Here is a 21,904-nt window from a genome sequence, read left to right as displayed (position 1 = left end):
TTGTGCGCTGACGTGATGTTGTTATGTTTTGTAGAGAACGATCAGGTCAGAAATACTGTAAAATGTGTGTGTGCCGGTGTATTCTGATATAAGCTATATTATCCCCCTGTCCCACCTGTTTACACTCCTCTCCTGCGTTTCCCCTCACACCGTATCCTGCGTTCTCATTGGCTGTTCGACATGTCACTCATTCCCAGTCACACATCTCAGATCAGATATCTGACGTGGTAGAAATCCCGATCCGGTCAGGCGAGCGCTCGGCACACTTAGTTCACTTAGTAAGTTCACACTTAGTGATCGAGAGCCGAGTTTTGATCGCCGAGCGAACGCCGAGTTGCTCCCGAGCCGGCAAATCTAGCGCCGACCAGTCACCGAGCGAAAATCAGGGCAAAAATTGTGTAGTGTGAACTAGGCATAACGCAGCAACGTGCACTAGGCACACGGTATCGGATGTTTAGTATCGGAGCCTCGTTTGCGAGTACGAGTACAAGTTAATGAGCGCGGTATCGGGCAAATACCCAATACCAGTATCGGTACTCATGCATCTCTAACCAGCACCAATGAACCCATTCTACCATCTTTCTACTCCATCAGGCACAGCCAGGTTGATATTACCACAAAGGAATTCAAACCACTCGTTTTACATAAGTAATATAGGTTTCAGATACCTTAATTAATACCCTTCAACAGTACAGTACCCTAAACAATCTGTTTTTCTTTCCTTTTAAGTGCTTACATATTAAGGGGTTGCCAAAGCAGAACATTTTGGTTTGCATAACTGATTTGGCACCATTATTTTTGCTAATCCAACCCTTCCTATTTTTTATCCAGGCTTGGGACTGGCCCTGAGACCGTACTGAAAAGTGCACCTTCCAATGGCTAGGCTGTTCGACCACCAATTATGTCTGTTTAGATGCCCAATCGGCCAATAGTTGGTAGATGAAAGCTGGCCACACCACCCAAGCACCTACCCTTAATATGTTTTATAATGTGTGTTGTATTATTATTCAGATTTTTTCTTTTTCTTGTGCAATATGTAAACTATTCATGTGACATTATGTGCATTCTATGCCTGGTACTTTATTACTGTTTATGGTAGGAGCAACCAGACTGAGGCAATCGTCCAACTTTCCTAATAGGAATTCCCAAGTTGAAACAGCATTTTGCATTTTTCCTAGTCAGAAGAAATGAATTCAATACATCGTTTTGCTGCGTTTAGTAAAACACAGCAAAACGTAAAGAGTTTTTATTATATTGTCTTTGTTGTAAAGACTGTATATGTGTTCTGGTGACAATACCAGTGTATTGTAACAACATGGTATTGAAAATGGGATGAGATCAACCCTGACTTATTAGGTACACTTACACCTAATGCAGACTGACTTCAGTTATGACACTTTGCTGTCTGAAAGTATCTGAATACCAAACTACAAGCTTGTTGTTCCAAAACCATAGGCATTAATAACAGTAATTCTATTGGTCATTATTTTTTATTTTATTTATTTATTAATTATGATTTTAACATAATGTTTTACACACTTTGGTTACATTCATGACAGGACAGGACAATTTTGTATCTCCAATTCACCTCACTTGAATGTCTTTGGACTGGGGGCGGCACGGTGGCTTAGTGGGTAGCATTGTCGCCTCACAACAAGAGGGGGGACCGGAGCTCCTGGAGGAAAACCACGCAGACACGGGAGAACATGCAAACTTCACACAGAAAGGACCCGGACCGCTCTACCTGGGAATCGAACCCAGGACCTTCTTGCTGTGAGGTGGCAGTGCTACCCACCGAGCCATTGTGCCGTCCCCAGTTACTTTTGATTACTAAAGTAGCCAGTGATTGGAGAAGGCTCTTCCACAATAATTTTACATTTGCTTTTAGCCCAGACACTGATGATAAACAAGGCCTGTCTCGCAAATGACATTCTAATTCAAATCGCAGGTGTTCAATGTGTTCAGGTGTTTATTTATATCATTGATTCTATACACCTGTAAGCACTGGGTGTGGCTTTATCACCTGAAGTCAATTAGGAAAGGTGTAAATGTACTTGGCCTTACATTGTATCTTTAAAGCTTGGACAGTGTAATGTGCATTATAGGTTTCATTACTCGTGATCACAGAGGTGTGTTTAACATATCTTGATCAATGAATAACGGCTTCCAGACAGAACGGCCACTCACTACTAGTGCGAAACAGGGGATGCTAACGTGCTAGCTACAGCTAAACAGCACCTATTCCGCAGCAGTTGAACTGACTTTAATAACCTGTAGCATGTGATCGCACCTTTATCACCGACCACTATTACTACAGACCAGCCAGAACCAGCTGCTTCTCTCAGACTGACAGTGGACATACACTCACCCCTCAATACATTAGTGCTGATACAGCTCGCTAACGTCCAGCTAGCTACCAAAACACGAGCTGGCAGTTAGCTTCCATTATAATGCGAACGCCGACCAGAGAGCAAACACTTCATATTATTAAAATTAAAGCCCATTTATAAGTTAGTATACACACTTTACACTTAATATATATTTAGTGACATGCTGTAGCAGTGAGAGCAGTTACAGCTAACTGAAGCGTACAGTAGCAGTGAATAAGCACTAATGAAAGTTTAGCAGTAATAATATATGACTGTGCCATTTGTTCTTATTATTTTTTTTTACCATGAACAAGGTAGTGAGCAGTAAGAAATAAAAAAATCGCTCCATACCCTAATCATGACCACTGCAGTAACGCTGGAGAGATGATGAACACTCGGCCTCTCCGCTCACTTCCACTCTCCTCCACTTTCTCCTCACTGCTGTCTTGGTGTTTTTCCCACTCGTATTCCGACAGACTCCTCCCACTGGGTCAACCTACGTTATGTCGGAAAACGGGTAGAAAAAAATATGCTCGTCTTCCAGTGATACGTTACATATACGGTCGGTCACGTGATATATGATTTTCTTCTGTGTATAAACTCATGTTCATATATATACGTATATATACACCGACGAGACATAACATTATGACTACCTCCTTGTTTCTACACACTGTCCATTTTATCAGCTCCACTTACCATATAGGAGCACGTTGTAGTTCTACAATTACTGACTGTAGTCGATCTATTTCTCTGCATGCTTTGTTAGCCCCCTTTCATGATGTTCATTAATGGTCAGGACTCTCCCAGGACCACTACAGAGCAGGTATTATTTAGGTGTTGGGTCATTCTCAGCACTGCAGTGACACTGACATATGGTGGTGGTGTGTTAGTGTGTGTTGTGCTATGTGTTGACACAGCAGCGCTGCTGGAGTTTTTAAACACCTCACTGTCACTGCTGGACTGAGAATAGTCCACCAACCACAAATATCCTGTGACCACTGATGAAGGTCTAGAAGATGACCAACTCAAACAGCAGCAATAGATGAGCGATCGTCTCTGACTTTACATCTACAAGGTGGACCAACTAGGTAGGAGTGTCTAATAGAGTGGACAGTGAGTGGACACGGTATTGAAAAACTCCAGCAACGCTGCTGTGTCTGATCCACTCATACCAGCACAACACACACTAACACACCACCACCATGTCAGTGTCACTGCAGTGCTGAGAATGATCCACCACCCAAATAATACCTACTCTGTGGTGGTCCTAAATTTAAAGATAAGTATACATTTTGCTTAATTACCAGTGGCCCTAAAATGCTATTGTAGTGTCCCAAGGTCGTGTTTGGTCTCCCCCATGTTAATTAATGACTATGGTTTTTTAGTGTCCTCTCCTAAAACACTTCAGTAATTAAGAAACACAAATGAAGATGGTGTTTAATTATATCACGCAAGCTCTGTGTATAATACAGTGCGCCCATATTATTCTGTTCTTTTATGCTCTAATACTCTTTTATAAACAGAACAGACAAAAGCATTTGTATTTGATAACCTTATATTTATTTATTTATTAAATATACGAACAGCCACTATACTCAAACTTGTACAGTACTACACTTAAACGTATCCATGCAGAACCACGGATAGTGCTATTTACAATTCTATAATAAAAACTTGTTCCCACAGCGGGAAGAACTTGTCATAAAGTTAGCGATGACAAAGCCCACACATTCAAAAAGAAGATGTGAAATTGGTCTTTCATAGAAAAACTATGCTAATCCTACTGAGAATTTACAGGTGGACTGACGGTTTGTTCTACCGACAGCAGAGGGCGACAAAGCGGCTTATTTAATCTAACCCCTCCCATTACAACACAAACTGATCAGAGAGTTATGAAGGATTAACTTGTTTAGATTTGTATTTGTTGGATGTTGAATGACAAAGTATAAGTAAATACAATGAAATTAAAACTAATGACTTTTATATTATTATATATTATTATATACAGGGACACAGCTATGCTGGAACAGCTTTCCCAGCTTGCCACAAAAATTTAAACCATTTTAAATAATTATTTGCACCTGCTAACAATGGGTATGGTGTTAGATGTTGGTTACACTTATGTCCATATATTTATGGTATTAGGCCTAGTATTTCTTTACTTCGCACTGCTTACGAGCTGAGAATGCAGTTTTGAACATTGTTTTAGCTAGTTTTGTTACTCTCAAAAACTTTTTGATGTAGTTTAGCCATCACACACACACACACACACACACACACACACACACACACACACTTTTCTTGTGTATAAAAACTTGTATATTTTATAAAAGCTCGGTTTTCTTTCAATAAAGTAAGGCATTCATACTTTGACATGGTGTCTTGTCTGGGTGCTTTCCTTGTACACAAGATTTAACGAATGATTCTTCTGCTGGTAAAGTTCTTTCTATAAGCTCAAGGCACAGGACTTTGAATGACTGAGTAAAAACCAGGGGCGTAACTACAGGGGCCCATGCTCGGCCTTCCACAACATGAACTCAACCACTCACTGCCCCCCATTGGCTGTACTTGCCAGGTTGTTGTTATTGTATTACAATATTTAAGTTAAGTAAAATTAAAATAACTAAAACTGTGCATTAAAAATACCAGGGGCAGGAATTTGCACTTGAATTCTATTGCAGATGATTTTGCTTAGCGCAAGGCAGGCTATATTTTTTTATATATATATAAAACCTAACATATGGCCATGAGCAGTAACTGCATTTTATAGGCTATATGGCTTGTCATTGCGTTTTAAACAGGTTTTGTTTGTTTATTGATGGGTTCCACAGAGAACATTCACGGCTGTTGAAACATGATCTCTTTAAATGATGCATTACACTTCACTATCTGATTGTTCAACACATAAATACGTATAAGTTTGTGATGCTAGAAAAATGCACAAAGCGAGGTCCACAAAAGTAAGCTTGGCATAGAGCACAGGACCTCAATCTTAACCCCAATAAAGACTGTGAGGGTCAGTTGTTTACGTACGGTTAATTTTATAGGCCTACTTATTTTAGAGTATTTTGTAATACCATTTATACATAGTACCAGCAGATGTCGCCACAATATCAATTTTACGCAGCTTGAAACCAGGGCGTTTAAGTGGGTGTCATGAGGTTCTTTTCTCGGCGTGCTTCGGTTTCCGCGACTCTGACCAGAACCAGGGTTTGCTCGTCGTCCCCAATTAGAGTATGTGTGAGTACATAGATTTGGTGTGTGTATGGTCACAAGCCATTAAACAAAACGGAGCTGCTTAAATGTTTGGCTATTGGTAATACACATGCTAAAGGCAGCAGATATGATTAGACCTACAGACCTGAGTGACTTTGATCAGCCAAATCATTATAGACAGAAGACTGGGTTAAAGTATTTCTGAAATAGCGGGACACCAACAGTAACACTATTTAAAAATCCCAACAACACTGGTGCACTTGATACACATATACCAGAAAAACACACACTACCACTTAATTATCATTTTATTGTAACTGCAGTGCTGAGGTCCACCACCAAAATGATATCTGGTCAGTCAAGGTCCCATAGCAGTTTTAATTGATAAATGTGGTACATAGAGTAACACAGTATACAGAGCAAAAGATAATAGGTATGTACAAGCCAGATAAGTGTACCTTATGAAGTGTTTGTGAGTGTATATACAGTGTATCACAAAAGTGAGTACACCCCTCACATTTCTGCAAATATTTCATTATATATTTTCATGGGACAACACTATAGACATGAAACTTGGATATAACTTAGAGTAGTCAGTGTACAACTTGTATAGCAGTGTAGATTTACTGTCTTCTGAAAATAACTCAACACACAGCCATTAATGTCTAAATAGCTGGCAACATAAGTGAGTACACCCCACAGTGAACATGTCCAAATTGTGCCCAAATGTGTCGTTGTCCCTCCCTGGTGTCATGTGTCAAGGTCCCAGGTGTAAATGGGGAGCAGGGCTGTTAAATTTGGTGTTTTGGGTACAATTCTCTCATACTGGCCACTGGATATTCAACATGGCACCTCATGGCAAAGAACTCTCTGAGGATGTGAGAAATAGAATTGTTGCTCTCCACTAAGATGGCCTGGGCTATAAGAAGATTGCTAACACCCTGAAACTGAGCTACAGCATGGTGGCCAAGGTCATACAGCGGTTTTCCAGGACAGGTTCCACTCGGAACAGGCTTCGCCAGGGTGGACCAAAGAAGTTGAGTCCACGTGTTCGGCGTCATATCCAGAGGTTGGCTTTAAAAGATAGACACATGAGTGCTGCCAGCATTGCTGCAGAGGTTGAAGACGTGGGAGGTCAGCCTGTCAGTGCTCAGACCATACGCCGCACACTGCATCAACTCTGCACTGCATGGTCGTCATCCCAGAAGGAAGCTGACGCACAAGAAAGCCCGCAAACAGTTTGCTGAAGACAAGCAGTCCAAGAACATGGATTACTGGAATGCCCTGTGGTCTGACGAGACCAAGATAAACTTGTTTGGCTCAGATGGTGTCCAGCATGTGTGGCGGCGCCCTGGTGAGAAGTACCAAGACAACTGTATCTTGCCTACAGTCAAGCATGGTGGTGGTAGCATCATGGTCTTGGGCTGCATGAGTGTTGCTGGCACTGGGGAGCTGCAGTTCATTGAGGGAAACATGAATTCCAACATGTACTGTGACATTCTGAAACAGAGCATGATCCCCTCCCTTCGAAAACTGGGCCTCATGGCAGTTTTCCAACAGGATAACGACCCCAAACACAACCTCCAAGATGACAACTGCCTTGCTGAGGAAGCTGAAGGTAAAGGTGATGGACTAAACCCAATTGAGCACCTGTGGCGCATCCTCAAGTGGAAGGTGGAGGAGTTCAAGGTGTCTAACATCCACCAGCTCCGTGATGTCATCATGGAGGAGTGGAAGAGGATTCCAGTAGCAACCTGTGCAGCTCTGGTGAATTCCATGCCCAGGAGGGTTAAGGCAGTGCTGGATAATAATGGTGGTCACACAAAATATTGACACTTTGGGCACAATTTGGACATGTTCACTGTGGGGTGTACTCACTTATGTTGCCAGCCATTTAGACATTAATGGCTGTGTGTTGAGTTTGTTTTCAGAAGACAGTAAATCTACACTGCTATACAAGTTGTACACTGACTACTCTAAGTTATATCCAAGTTTTATTTCTATAGTGTTGTCCCATGAAAAGATATAATAAACTATTTGCAGAAATGTGAGGGGTGTACTCACTTTTGTGATACACTGTATATATACACCGATCAGCCATAAAATTAAAACAACCTCTATTTTATCAGCTCCACTTACCATATAGAAGCACTTTGTAGTTCTACAATTACTGACTGTAGTCCATCTGTTTCCCTTCATACCTTTTTAGCCTGCTTTCACCTTGTTCTTCAATGGTCAGGACCCCCACAGGACCACCACAGAGCAGGTATTATTTAGGTGGTGGATCATTCTCAGCACTGCAGTGACACTGACATGGTGGTGGTGGGTTAGTGTGTGTTGTGCTGGTATGAGTGGATCAGACACAGCAATGTTGATGGAGTTTTTAAACACTGGGCACGTGGGCAGCGTCCTGTCACCACTGATGAAGGTTTAGAAGATGACCAACTCAAACAGCAGCAATAGATGAGCGATCTGATTTTACATCTACAGGGTGGACCAACTAGGTAGGAGTATCAAATAGAGTGGACAGTGAGTGGACACGGTATTTAAAAACTCCAGCAGCACTGCTGTGTCTGATGCACTCATACCAGCACAACACACTTTAACACACCACCACCATGTCAGTGTCACTGCAGTGCTGAGAATCATCCACCACCTAAATAAAACCTGCTCTGTGGTGGTCCTGTGGAAGAAGACCCTTGCACGACACCCTCTAAGCCTATAGTGACATAAACCTGGTTCGACTGCAGGTGTCATACATGTTGATGCAAATTTTAACTAATGACTTGTTTTCGGTGGTTCTTGGATCTGACCATACAGAGAAATTAGCTTCTAGATTAGGGTTTTCAAGGGTTTTGTACAGACCATGGCAACAGACCACTGTTTCATGTATTAGTAGCCGAACTAGCCCTACTAACCCCACATACAGTACCTTTGATCCAATGAGGTATGTTTATCTCAATGTAATGGTAACAGTTTTCTTACCAGGCATGATGGTACTCTTACACTCATAGCATTTGGAAGAGTACTCATTGGAGTAGCACTCAGTGCAGACTAGCTCCTCGTCCTTGGTTAAGAATGACTTGTCCACTAATGAGCGCCTGCACTTGAAGCAGTGGAAGCACTCATCATGCCAGTGACGGTCCTTGTAGGACAGATCCTGTGTGAGACAACACACACAACAGGTAGAAATGCTTGGGAAAGCTTATTATGATTGACCTGAAATGCTAAATCATACTGGTGAATCAGTATTTAGCCCAATGTATATTTTGATGATGCAGGGAACTTATTTTATAAAAAATAAATACATGACCACACTGTGGCATTACTGGTAGAGTGGGTGCTGCTCAGCAACATGGGACCTGAGGACCAGGGTTTTATCATCACCTCTGGTCACTGTCTGTGAGTAAGTGAATGGGTTCTTGGTAAGTAAGTAAATAATTGAGTGGATGTTAAATAACCTTTGATGAAAAGGCACCTTGTCAGTGTGTATTTTAGCAGTTCTCCCTGTGTTACCTGATGCCAGACCCACAGCTGCCCTAACTAGGATAAGGCCTATGTTTTAGTTTTACCGTCAACCACTGTCTGTGAGGAGTCTTGTATGTTCTCTGTGTGGGTTTTTCTTCAACCTTGCATTTGTTGGCACTCCACCTGTGTGTTTTCCTCCATTGTGTTCAGACTGGGGTACAAAGTTAATGATCACCCCAGATGGATAAACTATATGAACCCAACTCAAATTATAATTAATACGTACACCGATCAGCCATAACATTAAAACCACCTCCTTGTTTCTACACTCACTGTCCATTTTATCAGCTCCGCTTACCATATAGAAGCACTTTGAAGTTCTACAATTACTGACAGTAGTCCATCTGTTTCTCTACATACTGTTTTAGCCTGCTTTCACCCTGTTGTTCAATGGTCAGGACCCCCACAGGAAAACCACAGAGCAGGTATTATTTGACACTGCAGTGCTGAAAATGACCCACCACCCAAGTAATACCTACTCTGTAGTGGTCCTGGGAGAGTCCTGACCATTGAAGAACAGCATGAAAGGGGGCTAACAAAGTATGCAGAGAAACAGATGGACTACAGTCAGTAATTGTAGAACTACAAAGTGCTTCTATATGGTAAGTGGAGCTGATAAAATGGACAGTGAGTGAAGAAACAAGAGGTGGTTTTAATGTTATGGCTGATCAGTGTAGATTATATACAATAAATGCATATGCACACTGGCTTAGGGTGAACATTATTGATGAAAGTTACACAAGCACTCACTAGTAGGAGTCCAATATTGTCTGCATTCTGGGTCCAAACACTATGGCGATAAATGATGTTATTTAATAGTTTAAAGGCAATAATTCAACTTTTATTCACTGCTCACCTTCCCTTCATGATTACTTTTTTTTGTTTTTTACACCATTCTTTGTACATTTTAGAGACTGTTCTGTATAAATATCTCCAAAACCTGTGGGGTGAGCTAAAGATAGAACCAGAACTTTTTCCCCACACATATGCAAATAAATGGGCCAATTTCTCGTACTTTGTGAGAAACTTTTTTGGTTTTTTTTCCTTCCCTGATTTTAATGTTTCCCAGTGGCAGCAGATGCATCTTAACCCTAATCAGGATAAAACCGGTACTGACAGTAAATAAGTAAGGCATAAAACATACCTTGTTGGTGCATCCAATGAGTTTCTTACACTCCTTGCAGGTGTTAGAGTACAGAATCTCATAACAATTTATACAGTATGGATTCTCCTCTCTCAGAACATACTTCTTCCCGAGCAGAGACTCATTGCAGGAGTGACAGTCAAATCGCTCTGTCATTTTGGACCAAAATGGCTAAAATAAAGAAAGATTACTTTAATACTTTATTACTTTCATAATATAAAAACAATCACAATATGATAACAGGAAACCACAGAACCACCATTGACCAGATGTTATTTTGGTGGTGGATAGTTCTTAGTCTGTAATTTCTCATGTGTATTTCTGTTATACACCATTTGTTTCATGGATAGACTCTGAATCCACCGAAAAAGTAGGTACTAAAGGGTATAATTAAATAATTATCCACATATACAAGACAATGGTTTTGGCTTTGTACATATTTAAATAAAGTTGTTAGTTGGTGCCAATGGGGGTTCCTTGAAGTCATGTCGTGGAAGTAGAAGCAGAACTGTTTTGCTAAAGTGAATTTAATGCATTGCCATTTTTCATCAACCTCAAAATATTAACCTGCAGGGGACATCTTGGACACAACAGAACAATAAGTCTACAATCAAGCCTTTGAAACAAATCACTATCTGTTCCATTTATTCGATTACAGAACACAACTATTTTAGAAAGAATTAAAAACCCAAATCTGACATGACAAACATGTTCCTCATAAGTGTATATAAACATTTGACTTCTAGTCCATGTTCCAGGCATTGTAATCTCAAGTACTATTTATAGATATATTGTTTTCTGTATCATAAGCTGATCTGGCAAACCATTTTATTCGGTAAAGCTTTGATGCAATGGTAATAAGAAATTATGCCAAAAGTCCAGCTTGCCAATCTGAGATAATTAAATCTGGAGTGTGAATACTTGCTCACCTCTCCATCCACACTTAGGAAAGTGAATTACCAATGAATAAAACAAATATGTTTAAAGTAACATATTAACATTCCTACAATCATAGCTGAAAATCTGTTGCAGTTCAGCTGTGTGGTTTCTTTTATGTCAACTGGCCAGAAAAGAAGCTGCTTTAAATTTAATCAGATTGTAATTCTGCTGTTGCTGCGAAGATGTTTCTATGATTAGTACTTGCCAGACGTAACGCTGACCTTTAATGCATGACTGTTGGTGCTTACAGTAGGTATTATATCTGGACATAATATTTTTTTTATGCATTTTTCTCCCCATTTTTCCTCCCGATTTAGCGCATCTAATTTGTCTTCCGCTGCTGACAGACTCCAGATTTTGCATCCAAGCCGCTGCCCACGCCTTTTTTACACGTGTACAGCCCTCCTACTTCTCGTCCGTGCTTCCTGCACCGGTGTCTCTTCTGCCAATCAGGGTCCTTACACAGTGTATGAATACCCACCCACCCACACATAGTCCGGTCCCCACCCTGCATATACGGTGGCCAATTTGTATCTGCTGCATGCACTGCCAATTATGCCCGCCAGATGGCGCCCAGCCGACCGGTGGCAACACCGAGCCTTGAACCTGGGAGTTCAGAAACTTGGTGCTGGTGCGTCAGCAGAATATCCTGCTGCGCCACCTGGGTGCTATTCTGGCCACATATTTAAAACAAATCTTAATGGTGATAGCAGCACTTGGTATTAGGGGTGGCACGGTGCCTAAGTGGGTAGCACTGTCGCTTCATAGCAAGAAGGTCCTGGGTTCGATCCCCAGTTGGGGCGGTCCGGGTCCTTTCTGTATGGAGTTTGCATGTTCTCCCTGTGTCCATGTGGGTTTCCTCCGGGTGCTTCGGTTTCCTCCCACAGTCCAAAGACATGCAAGTGAGGTGAATTGGAGATACTAAATTGTCCAACAATGTGTTTGATATAACCTTGTGAACTGATTAATCTTGTGTAATGAGTGACTACCGTTCCTGTCATGAATGTAACCAAAGTGTAAAACGTGACGTTAAAATCCTAATAAACTAACAAACAAACTTAGTATTAGTATTCCAGATCTGAGGTTTCATTTCAAGATGATCAGTTACAAAATGTATAATTTAAATAAAGTCAAATTGCCCAGAACAACAACCATTAATATAAAGTAGGTTAGAAATGTGATGAAGGGGATCCATGAGTTGAGCGATGCAACAGAAAAGAGGTTGACCAGTTCCTACTTGAGTTCTCAGATATGTCATAGCCACATCTGTGGTAATGGAGTCTAAGACATCATAATTGGTCATCATAATTAACCCTGATTTTTGGGTCAGGGATGTCATTGTTGTCTTTCCTAAAATACACAGTGATGGTAGAGTAAAAAGACATAGTAAAATCTTTTATTTATGGGCTGTTGATATGCCCGATAAAACTGCAGTAGCACGCAGTCCATTAAAAATGTGATGTCTCAGAGGAAGCACATGCTAGGCATAATTTGTTGCATATTGGGTTCAACCATATCAAGTAATAGCCAAGTAATATTAATGTAACTTGCTTCAAAGTTTATCATTAGTATTAGTGGTGCCATAAAAAATGCAATCCTTATGACAAACATGAAATACAGCTAAAACAATCTTGCCAATAACTGCCAGCATGTGTTAAGAGGTGGCAAAAAAAACCCATCTGGATTTGGGTTGAACATACCATGCTCCACACAGACAGTAACAATAGCCTAGGATTGAACCCCAGGCCCACTGAGCTGTGTGCAAAGAGGAGGGCAAAGAAAAGATGAGAAGAGAAGAACCTACAAGACAAAGATAGTTACAACTGGGACAAAGAACAGATAAAAGAGATGCGAAATAAATGTGAAGAGAGAAAAAGAAAGAAAAGAACACAAAAACATCATAAGATACTAAAAGAAAAAAAAACACAAGAAACAAGTAAAGGTGAGAAAAGATAAGAGACTAAAAGAGAAGATAAATAGATGTAGTACCTACCTGTGCCAGATATAGTTGCCTGTGCTGTGTTGGTCTTTGCTGCTTAAACTTAAATATCTGAGAAATCATACAGCTAATCATCCCCAACCTGTACATGGAGGAAGTGGAAAAGAAGGCACTAAGGACCTACCCAGGGACACCACGAGTCATTGGTTCAGATATGTGGACGACACCTGGGTTAAAATAAAATCAGAGGAAGTACCACATTTCACGGACCACATCAACTCGGTGGACAAACACATCAAGTTCACAAGGGAGGATGCAAGCGACAACGTTTTAGCCTTCTTAGACTGTGAAATTGCTAGTAAAGATGGGGGACGGTTGAAAGTAAATGTTTACCGCAAACCAACGCACACGGACCAGTACTTAAGGTTTGACTCCCATCATCCTTTGGAGCACAAACTAGGAGTCATCAGGACACTGCACCACCGGGCGAACAGCATCCCCACAGACACTACGGCCAAGGATAGAGAGAAATCTCATGTCAAGAAGGCCCTGGGTCAATGTGGTTATCCCAACTGGGCATTCGTAAAAGCGGGAAAAATGCCCAAACACAGCTCCAGTGGATCGAAGGGAGGAGAAGAACAGCCGCGGTCTAAGTGCAAACCAGTGGTGATTCCGTATGTGGTGGGAGTATCGGAACAATTAAGACGGATATTCTCCAAACACCGTGTTTCAGTTGCTTTCAAACCCCAGAACACGCTACGCCAGAAATTAGTTCACCCTAAGGACCGGGTTCCTCGACACAAACAGAGTAACGTAGTGTATGCTGTTAGGTGCCGGGAGGATTGTCGGGAACTGTACATCGGGGAAACTAAACAGCCACTGGCGAAACGGACGGCCCAACATAGAAGATCGACCTCTTCTGGCCAGGACTCGGCGGTTTACACTCACCTGCAAGCCAGCGGCCACTCATTTAATGATGAAGATGTGCAGATCCTTGACAAGGAGGAACGCTGGTTTGAACGTGGAGTCAAAGAGGCCATTTACGTGAAGAGGGAACGACCATCTCTGAACCGGGGAGGGGGCCTGAGAGTACATCTCTCACCATCATACAACGCCGTCATTGGAGCGTTACCCCAATCATGTGTGAAAGACACACATGACCATTGTAATTAATGGTCATTGTGAATTTCATATGGACCTGATCACCAGTTCCATTGTTATGCAATGGGCGGTGATCGGTCGTTATGCAAATTAACTGCATATAAGGTTGGGGTATTCAACACCAGCTCAGACTGAAGAAGTCATTCGGATTGAGTGACGAAACGGATCTCTACAACAAACTTGTGTCCAGATGAACTGATTCAACTTTGTGGATTTGTGTACCTGGATTATTGAGCATGCATCAACAGATCTGAGAAAGACACACAGGGATGATTTAGCCACCGCTTTTCATTGGTTTACTTCCTCTACGGACAGAGCAGTGGGGTAATAGGGATGGTCCAGTTGCTGTATCACCAACTATAAATAGCAAAAGTCATGCTAAAATGTACAGACAGGTTGTAAATCATCATGCTGTTCCTCCTGAAAAGCTCCTGGTTCAAAATGGTTTTATTTTGCAGCATTATAACGACCCCAAGCACATTGCTAATGCAATGAAATCATATTTAAAATCATAATAACAGCTAACAAAACGCTGACAGTCATGGACTGGCCTCCACCAGAATCACCTGGACAGAGAAAAAAATAAAAGAAATAGATAATATGTACATAGTATAATAGATTACTTCAGAAAACTTTAGGACAGTCTCCCTAAAAGAGTTTAAGATGTGTTTAGTGCTTTTGCCTGTAGAAGTACAACCCCAAATCAGAAAAAGTTGGGACAGCATGGAAAATGCAAATAATAAAAAACATAGTTTCTTACATTTACTTTGACTTTTTTATTGAGATATTTCATGTTTTGTCTGCTCAAATTCATTTCATTTATTATTAAAAATCAATTCCTGCATTTCAGGCCTGCAACACATTCAAAAAAAGTTGGGACAGTAAAGCATTTACCACTTTGTAATGTTGCCATTCCTTTTCATCACACTTAAAAGATGTTTTGGCACCGAGGATACCAAGTGATTTAGTGTTTCAGCTTTTGTCCCATTCTTCCTGCAAACACGTCTTAAGATGTGCACCAGTACGAGGTCGTCGTTGTCACATTTTTCATCTCAAAATTCTCCACACATTCTCTATTGGGGACAGGTCAGGATAACAGTCAGGATGGTCGTTTTCGTCTTTGGTCCAGAGCACATGGCGTCCATTTTTCCAAAAAACACCCAGAATGCTGATTCATCTGACCACAACACACGTTTCCACTGTGTGATGGTCCATCCTAGATGCCTCCGAGCCCAGAGAAGTTGACGCCTATTGTTGAGTGGCAGTTCTTGATGCAGTGCCATCTGAGGGATCAAAAATCACAGGCATTCAGCTTAAGATTGCGCCCTTAGCCTTTATGCACTGAAATTCCTCCCGATTCCTTGAATCGTTTAATGATATTATGCACTGTAGAGGTACATTGTTTTTAAACATTTCAATAATTTTCTCATGCATTTGGTGACAAACTGGAGATCCTCTGATCACCTTTGCTCATCAAAGACTCAGCCTTTCCTGGATGCTGCTTTTGTACCAAACCATGATTACAATTACCTGTTGACATTACCTGTTTGAAATCACAATGTTATTTTGTTTTTTCACCTCATTACTAGCCCTAAATGGCCCCCATCCCAACTTTTTTTGGAATGTGTTGCAGGCCTGAAATGCAGGAATGGAGGTATATTAACAAAGGAAATGAAGTTGAGCAGACAAAACATGAAATATATTGGGTTCAAACTGTCTGCAATCAAATAAAAGTCAGGAACACTGCATTTTTATTTCATTTGCATTTTCCCTACTGTCCCAACTTTTTTCTGATTTGGGGTTGTAGAAACACCTGTACTGTGCTCAGAATCAGAATCAGAATCAGATTTATTGGCCAAGTATGTGGATGCACACAAGGAATTTGTTTCCGGCTGATGGTATCTCTCTAGTAATAATACAGTGTACAAGCAATGTATACATTAAACATTAAACACAAAAACACAAAATTATACAAACTATAAGATTATATACACGCAATATACAGATATGTAATTTAGCAGCATCTGAAATATTTACAAAACAGTAAAGTGCACAACATGTAGGATGAGTACTACAGTGTAGTCAATTGGCAGCAGATGAATATTGTTACACTTAGGTCTGTATTATCAGTCATTTATTTATTTAGGAGGGAGATGGCCTGTGGGAAGAAACTGCTTTTGAATCTGGTGGTTTTAATGTGGATGGATCTATAGCGCCTGCCGGAGGGGAGGGGTTGAATGAAGTAATGTCCAGGGTGTGAGGAGTCAGTGATAATTTTCTCTGCCCGTTTCTTGGTTCTTGAAGTATACAAGTCCTGGAGAGAGGGCAGAGGAGCACCAATAATTTTTTCAGCTGACTTCACCTGTCGCTGCAGTCTGTTCCTGTGTTGTGTTGTGGCTGCACCAAACCAGACTGTGATAGAAGTGCACAGAACTGATTAGATGGCCGCAGTGTAGAACTGTCCTAGCAGCTCCTGTGGCAGTCCCAGCTTTCGCATTTTAAAAATCCAAGCAATTATCCAGTCAGCCAGCAAATCAGTCTAAGCAGCACCTCAAGCAGAAAAATAGATTTTTAAAAATGCTTCTAAAAAAACAGTTGTTGGTGCCAGACATGACGTCACTGCAGTAAGCTACAGTAATTCAATGTCACATGGTCAGTATAAATAAATGTTCTTTTTTTTATTGCTTAATATAATATTATACCAGGCCAGCATGGCTGTGCCCCTATGATCAATACAAGGTCCATAAAGACATGGTTTGACATGGTTTAAATTTGGAGAGGAGGAAGTCCAGTGGGCTGCACAGAGCCCTGACCATGACTCCACTGAACACCAAATCACTTGAAATGTCCAGTGCAAGCCATGCTTTTACAATAACAGTGAATGGGCAGAAAGTTCCCACAACCATACTACAAAATCTTGTAAAAAGCCATCCCAGAATAATGGGAACAATTTCATAGTAATGTCTAAAGTTTTGAATGTAATATTCAACAAATGACTCATAGTCAGGTGGCCACATACTTTTGGCCATATTGTATACATGGCTTGTAAACATTTATTTTGGTCTAAGATCATGTGCAAACTTAGTTACTTAGTTACTGGAGTCTATAATTAAATAAATTAAATAAATGTATTTATTGGTTGATCTCTGTCTGTGTTTTTTGTTGTCCTGTAAGAGTCACTTTTGTCCACTATCTGTCAGCTAGATCTATTCTAATTTTCATTCATAGAACTTCTACCAAGCAAGACTGATTGAATAAATGTACAAATTAAGAATTAAATTAAGAATTAGGAATAGCTTTAACTTTCTCATGCAAACGTTTAATAAATCATAAGACCATGCTGCACTTTCGCCTAGAGAAAAGGCATTGAATAACTTTATAGCCAAAAGTATTTGGACACCTGACCATGAGCTTACTGGACATCCCATTTAAAAAGTAGTATGAAAATACAGTGATGATAAATGTGATCTTTTCAGCTATATCAAGCTTCTCACAAGACTTTGATGTTCCAATTCATTCCAAAGCTGTTAATTGAGTATAAGGTGAGGGCTCTGTGAAGACCACTGGAGTTTTTTTTAAATCAAACTTTTCTTCATGTCTTTATAGACCTTGCTTTGTGCACCTTGTCACAGTCATGCTGGAACAGGAAAGGGCCTTCCTTAAACTGTTGCTGCAAAGTTGGAAGTTGACTTGACTGGAATATTAATATGACATCCAATTAGTGTAAGAATTTACTGAAATCTGATGTACGGTTGGGTGGCATTGTGGCCCAGCTGACAACGTAGGTACAGTGCAAAAACAGACTAATAAGGACATGAGTTTGATCCTCATTTCTTGACAATGTCTATAGGGTGTGTAGTATTTTTTCCATCTCATGATTTCATCTAGGTACTCTGGTTTCCTTCCCTTTCACAAAAACATACAAAAGGTGGAATCGCTGCTCAAAATGTTTGTTTAGTGTAAGTCAGAAAGTCAATTTTGCCTTGCACCCAAAGTTTGTTAGCTGTGCCAAAGATCGTGTGATTTTTTTAGGAGAATAAGGCATGTAAAATTTTTACTTACAGTAGACCCTTGACTTACGAATTTAATTGGTTTCAAAGGGTTGTTCTTAAGTCAAAATGTTTGTTAGTTAAACCTATTTTTCCCATAAGAAATAATGTAAATAGAATTAATCCGTGCCAGACCTCCCAAACCACCCCCTTACCTAACCTTTCTAATGTCTTAAATCAGGGGTGCACAACATACGGCCCGCGGGCCAGACACGGCCCAGCAAAACTCTCGATCCGGCCCGCCAAATGAAGTACTGATGCATTTTTAAATAAATGATGCTGTCACTTTAAATTCACCGGGTAATTCCATGAAATTGCGACTGAAAAGTAAATTATGTAAATACAAGTTACTTCAGCGGTACCATGTGTTTGTCCAAACCGAGTACGAGTAAAAAAAGAAAAGTGGATCGGGAGCATATGAAATTTAACCCTGCACAAGCTAAGCAAACCCCTTCTAATGCACAACATGGGTCAAAAATGAACCATATTCATCCATTCAAGAATATTTTCATATGCACGTTTGTCAGTTATTCATGTATTTGCTGTCTTAGCTAATAAAAGCTATCTATACTAGAATATGTAAACAGCTAGCAAGCAAATAGTATTGGACATATTCAAGATTCAAGAGCCTAATCTTTGGTTGTCTTTTAAAAGATCAGTAAATATGTTTTTGACTACAAACACTTACAAATGTCAGTAGTTTCTGTCAAATTCCATAGTAAATACATACATTTTGTTGTGCATTAGAAGGGTAGTGATACAAAAATGATTTTTATTAAAAAAGCAGAAATATAAAACTGAAATAAGGATTTGTGATGATCAAAAACAAGTTAATTGAAAAATTCATGGAAGCTTGAATGACGAAATTAATTAATTGCAAAGATATAGAAAATAAAAACTCAGTTGGGTCACTTTTGACCCAGGTTGTGCATCAAAGGGTTAAACGGGCCATGGTGTTTTCTCATGTCTGGTGTGCTTGCGACCACATTAATCAGTTGGTGTCAGAAAGATGTTGCAGTATCTCCCACTGACCAAGACATTTCTTATAAGTACTTGATTTATGTAACTGTCATTTAGGGCTGGGCGATTTTCACGATTAATTCGGTTAATTCGCGTGAACGTTTTCACACGATGTTAGAAATGTGACAATCGCGATTGTTCACATACTTTATATTTTAATTAAAATACCAACATGTCACGAGGCAGACACTGACCAGACGCTCGCGGAATATAAATCAGGGAAAGTTTAATATCAAAAGGGCAAAAACAGTGTACAAAATCAGGCAGAGTCCAAAACCAGAGGATAAACAGACAGGCAGCAAACGGAAGACAACAAGGATCATACACGGTAATGGTTAGATTCAGAAATAAGGAGCGCAAACACGATTGGCAAAACTTTACAACGAGACTCAAACAGAAGAGTTTTATAAGATGCGAATGGAACCAAACACAGCTGAACTGAATCAAAACTCCGGAGACGGTGAGCGCGATCAGGATTGGCTCACCTGGGACATGTGATGTGAGAATCCGGGGGAGCATGGGAATTGTAGTCCATATTGGTAGAAGCAGAACTTGCCACCTCCATCCACCCCCCAGTCACAAGAGGACAAAACCAAAGCTGAGCTGAGTGATTACTTGATGTCCCCTGGTGTAGATACTGGTACAGACTCGTTTATATGGTGGAAACAGTACACAGGCTCGTGTTCCTTTTAAAAAACCTGTAAAGAACTATTTGTGGTTTTGCACTTTTCTTATGCTGCACATTATTTAAAGTGAGTTGTTTGTGAGCTATTTATATAAAGAATATAGCTAATTAAGATTAAGTTTAATAAAGATTAAATTATTGTTAATTATTGTTATATTGTTATTGTTATAAAGTTTGAGTTCCTTGAAAGGATAATTATAGGTGGTGCTGTTACTATTTTGCACTTCTGCAGTCTTTTAAATAAAAAAATTTCAATTGCATTATACAAAAACAAAATAAATCATAATTGAGAATCGATAATACATTTGAAAATAATCGAGATTTTTTTTTTTTTTTTGCAATATCACCCAGCCTTAACTGTATTACAAATTTATGTGGACAGGTCTGTAATTTTGTGGCCCTCTGGTTTAGGTGTTTATGTGAAATCGGCCCTTGGTAAAAAGAAGTTGTGCACCCCTGTCTTAAATGGTCTTTTTAGTTATAAATACAAGGATATTTTCCCTTAATCTTAATGATAGAATAGACATTCCTGTAATTAACAATAATAAACAACAATACACAGTAGTACTGTACATAAAACACACATCACATTTCAGTACAGTACGTGTGCTGTATCATACATCATAATAAATTTCCTTCTTCCTTCTGTATATACCAGAAACAACAATAACTCTCATATTTCTCTATTATTTCCTTATTTATTTCAATAGTGTTGTATTTTGTAGGTGTAATTGCACGAAAGAAAGAATACTTTACTGAGCCGAATTCCTTCTTCTCTCTCACTCACTGTCCCCTCTGTCTGATACACAGTGACAGCTACTGGCAGGAGTAATTATACAACACAACAAATAGTGATTTTTTTTCATTTTCTCACCACTGAGCTTCATCTGCACCTTCTTTGGGGACATTTTAATATTGAATTTTACAAAATATAAAGAAAACACTGGAAAAACACCATCAAGGGTCTACTGTATAATACAAATATTAAAAATAAAAAAATAAGAATGACTAAAAGGGCACAAATTCTCACAGACACATAACATATTGTGTGCACACACAAGTTGGTGCCACACAGCTTTAGGGTCCTAGGGTCCTAGGGCATTGAATGCAGTGAATGCATGGGTTTCCTCTAGATACTCTAGTCTCTTCCAATTCTTGCTAGTATACAGACTGGCTTCTAAAAATTTCCCCTACATTTAAGTGTATGGGTGATGGTGGGTGTGTGATTTGATTCTTGCAATGACTGTTATCACTTCTTTGCATCATTAATCGAGCCAAACCAGTAAAAAAGGCATTTGACTTCTTTAAAAAAAAAGAAAAAGAAAACATTTATTTTCTCAACAAAAGCAGTACCATTATGCATGAAGGTGCTTTTTTAGGATTATAAACAAAAAAAAACCAAAAAAAGTAGTAATACAGTTTGATGCAGATTAAAGTTTGAATATTGTACAAATCCCTTTTCTGGAAAAGTTAGGATATTTTGTAAAATGCAATAAAAAACAGAAACTGTGATTCGTTCATTCCTTTGAACCTTCATTTAACTGACAAAAGTACAAAGAAATGTATAATAATGTATTATAATACATTGCTAATTATAATTTATTTATTTAATTTACAGTTAAAGGAACTATAATGATTATCACTTTAAATTTGATTATTGCAACACAGTTGAAATGGGCATTATTTATTATTCATGTTACAGTGTTTTGAAACATTCCACAATAAGCAGGTGAATTGGTAACAGGTATCATGATGGTATAAAAAGGATCCACCAAAAACTCTTTGCAAGCAAAGGTGGGTCATGGCTCACCACTATGCCAAACTTAACATAATTATCAGTAAGCTCCAAAA

The 21,904-nt window shown here is 39.7% G+C and overlaps 2 protein-coding genes across 2 annotated transcripts in view; both read right to left on the bottom strand.

Annotated features, from left to right (window-relative positions):
- tgfbrap1 (transforming growth factor, beta receptor associated protein 1) overlaps positions 1 to 2,770 on the bottom strand; it is a 32,896-nt gene extending 30,126 nt beyond the window's left edge. The window contains exon 1 of the mRNA XM_062996814.1: positions 2,721 to 2,770. The gene's annotated coding sequence lies outside the window, so the exon portion shown is untranslated. The remainder of the gene's footprint in view (positions 1 to 2,720) is intronic.
- A 5,771-nt stretch (positions 2,771 to 8,541) lies between these two features.
- Positions 8,542 to 10,416, bottom strand: LOC134317281 (four and a half LIM domains protein 2-like). The gene is made up of 2 exons (XM_062998100.1): positions 10,261 to 10,416; positions 8,542 to 8,748 (listed from the first exon to the last, which is right to left on the bottom strand). The coding sequence occupies exons 1-2, from the start codon at positions 10,414 to 10,416 to the stop codon at positions 8,542 to 8,544; spliced, it is 363 nt and encodes a 120-aa protein (XP_062854170.1).
- Between the last annotated feature and the right edge of the window lie 11,488 nt (positions 10,417 to 21,904).

The sequence above is a fragment of the Trichomycterus rosablanca genome, chromosome 6 (assembly GCF_030014385.1).
Source record: "Trichomycterus rosablanca isolate fTriRos1 chromosome 6, fTriRos1.hap1, whole genome shotgun sequence".
NCBI classification, from domain to species: Eukaryota; Metazoa; Chordata; class Actinopteri; order Siluriformes; family Trichomycteridae; genus Trichomycterus; species Trichomycterus rosablanca.
Note: the sequence above shows the minus strand (reverse complement) of the source record. Positions and strands in the feature narration are given on the sequence as shown.

What these genes read in the sequence shown, in the direction of transcription:
- LOC134317281 (XM_062998100.1), bottom strand. Translation starts at nt 10,416, where the DNA reads ATGACAGAGCGATTTGACTGTCACTCCTGCAATGAGTCTCTGCTCGGG. An exon ending in TCATTGGATGCACCAACAAG is followed by an intron (nt 8,749 to 10,260) that starts GTATGTTTTATG and finishes TGTCTCACACAG; the next exon opens with GATCTGTCCTACAAGGACCG.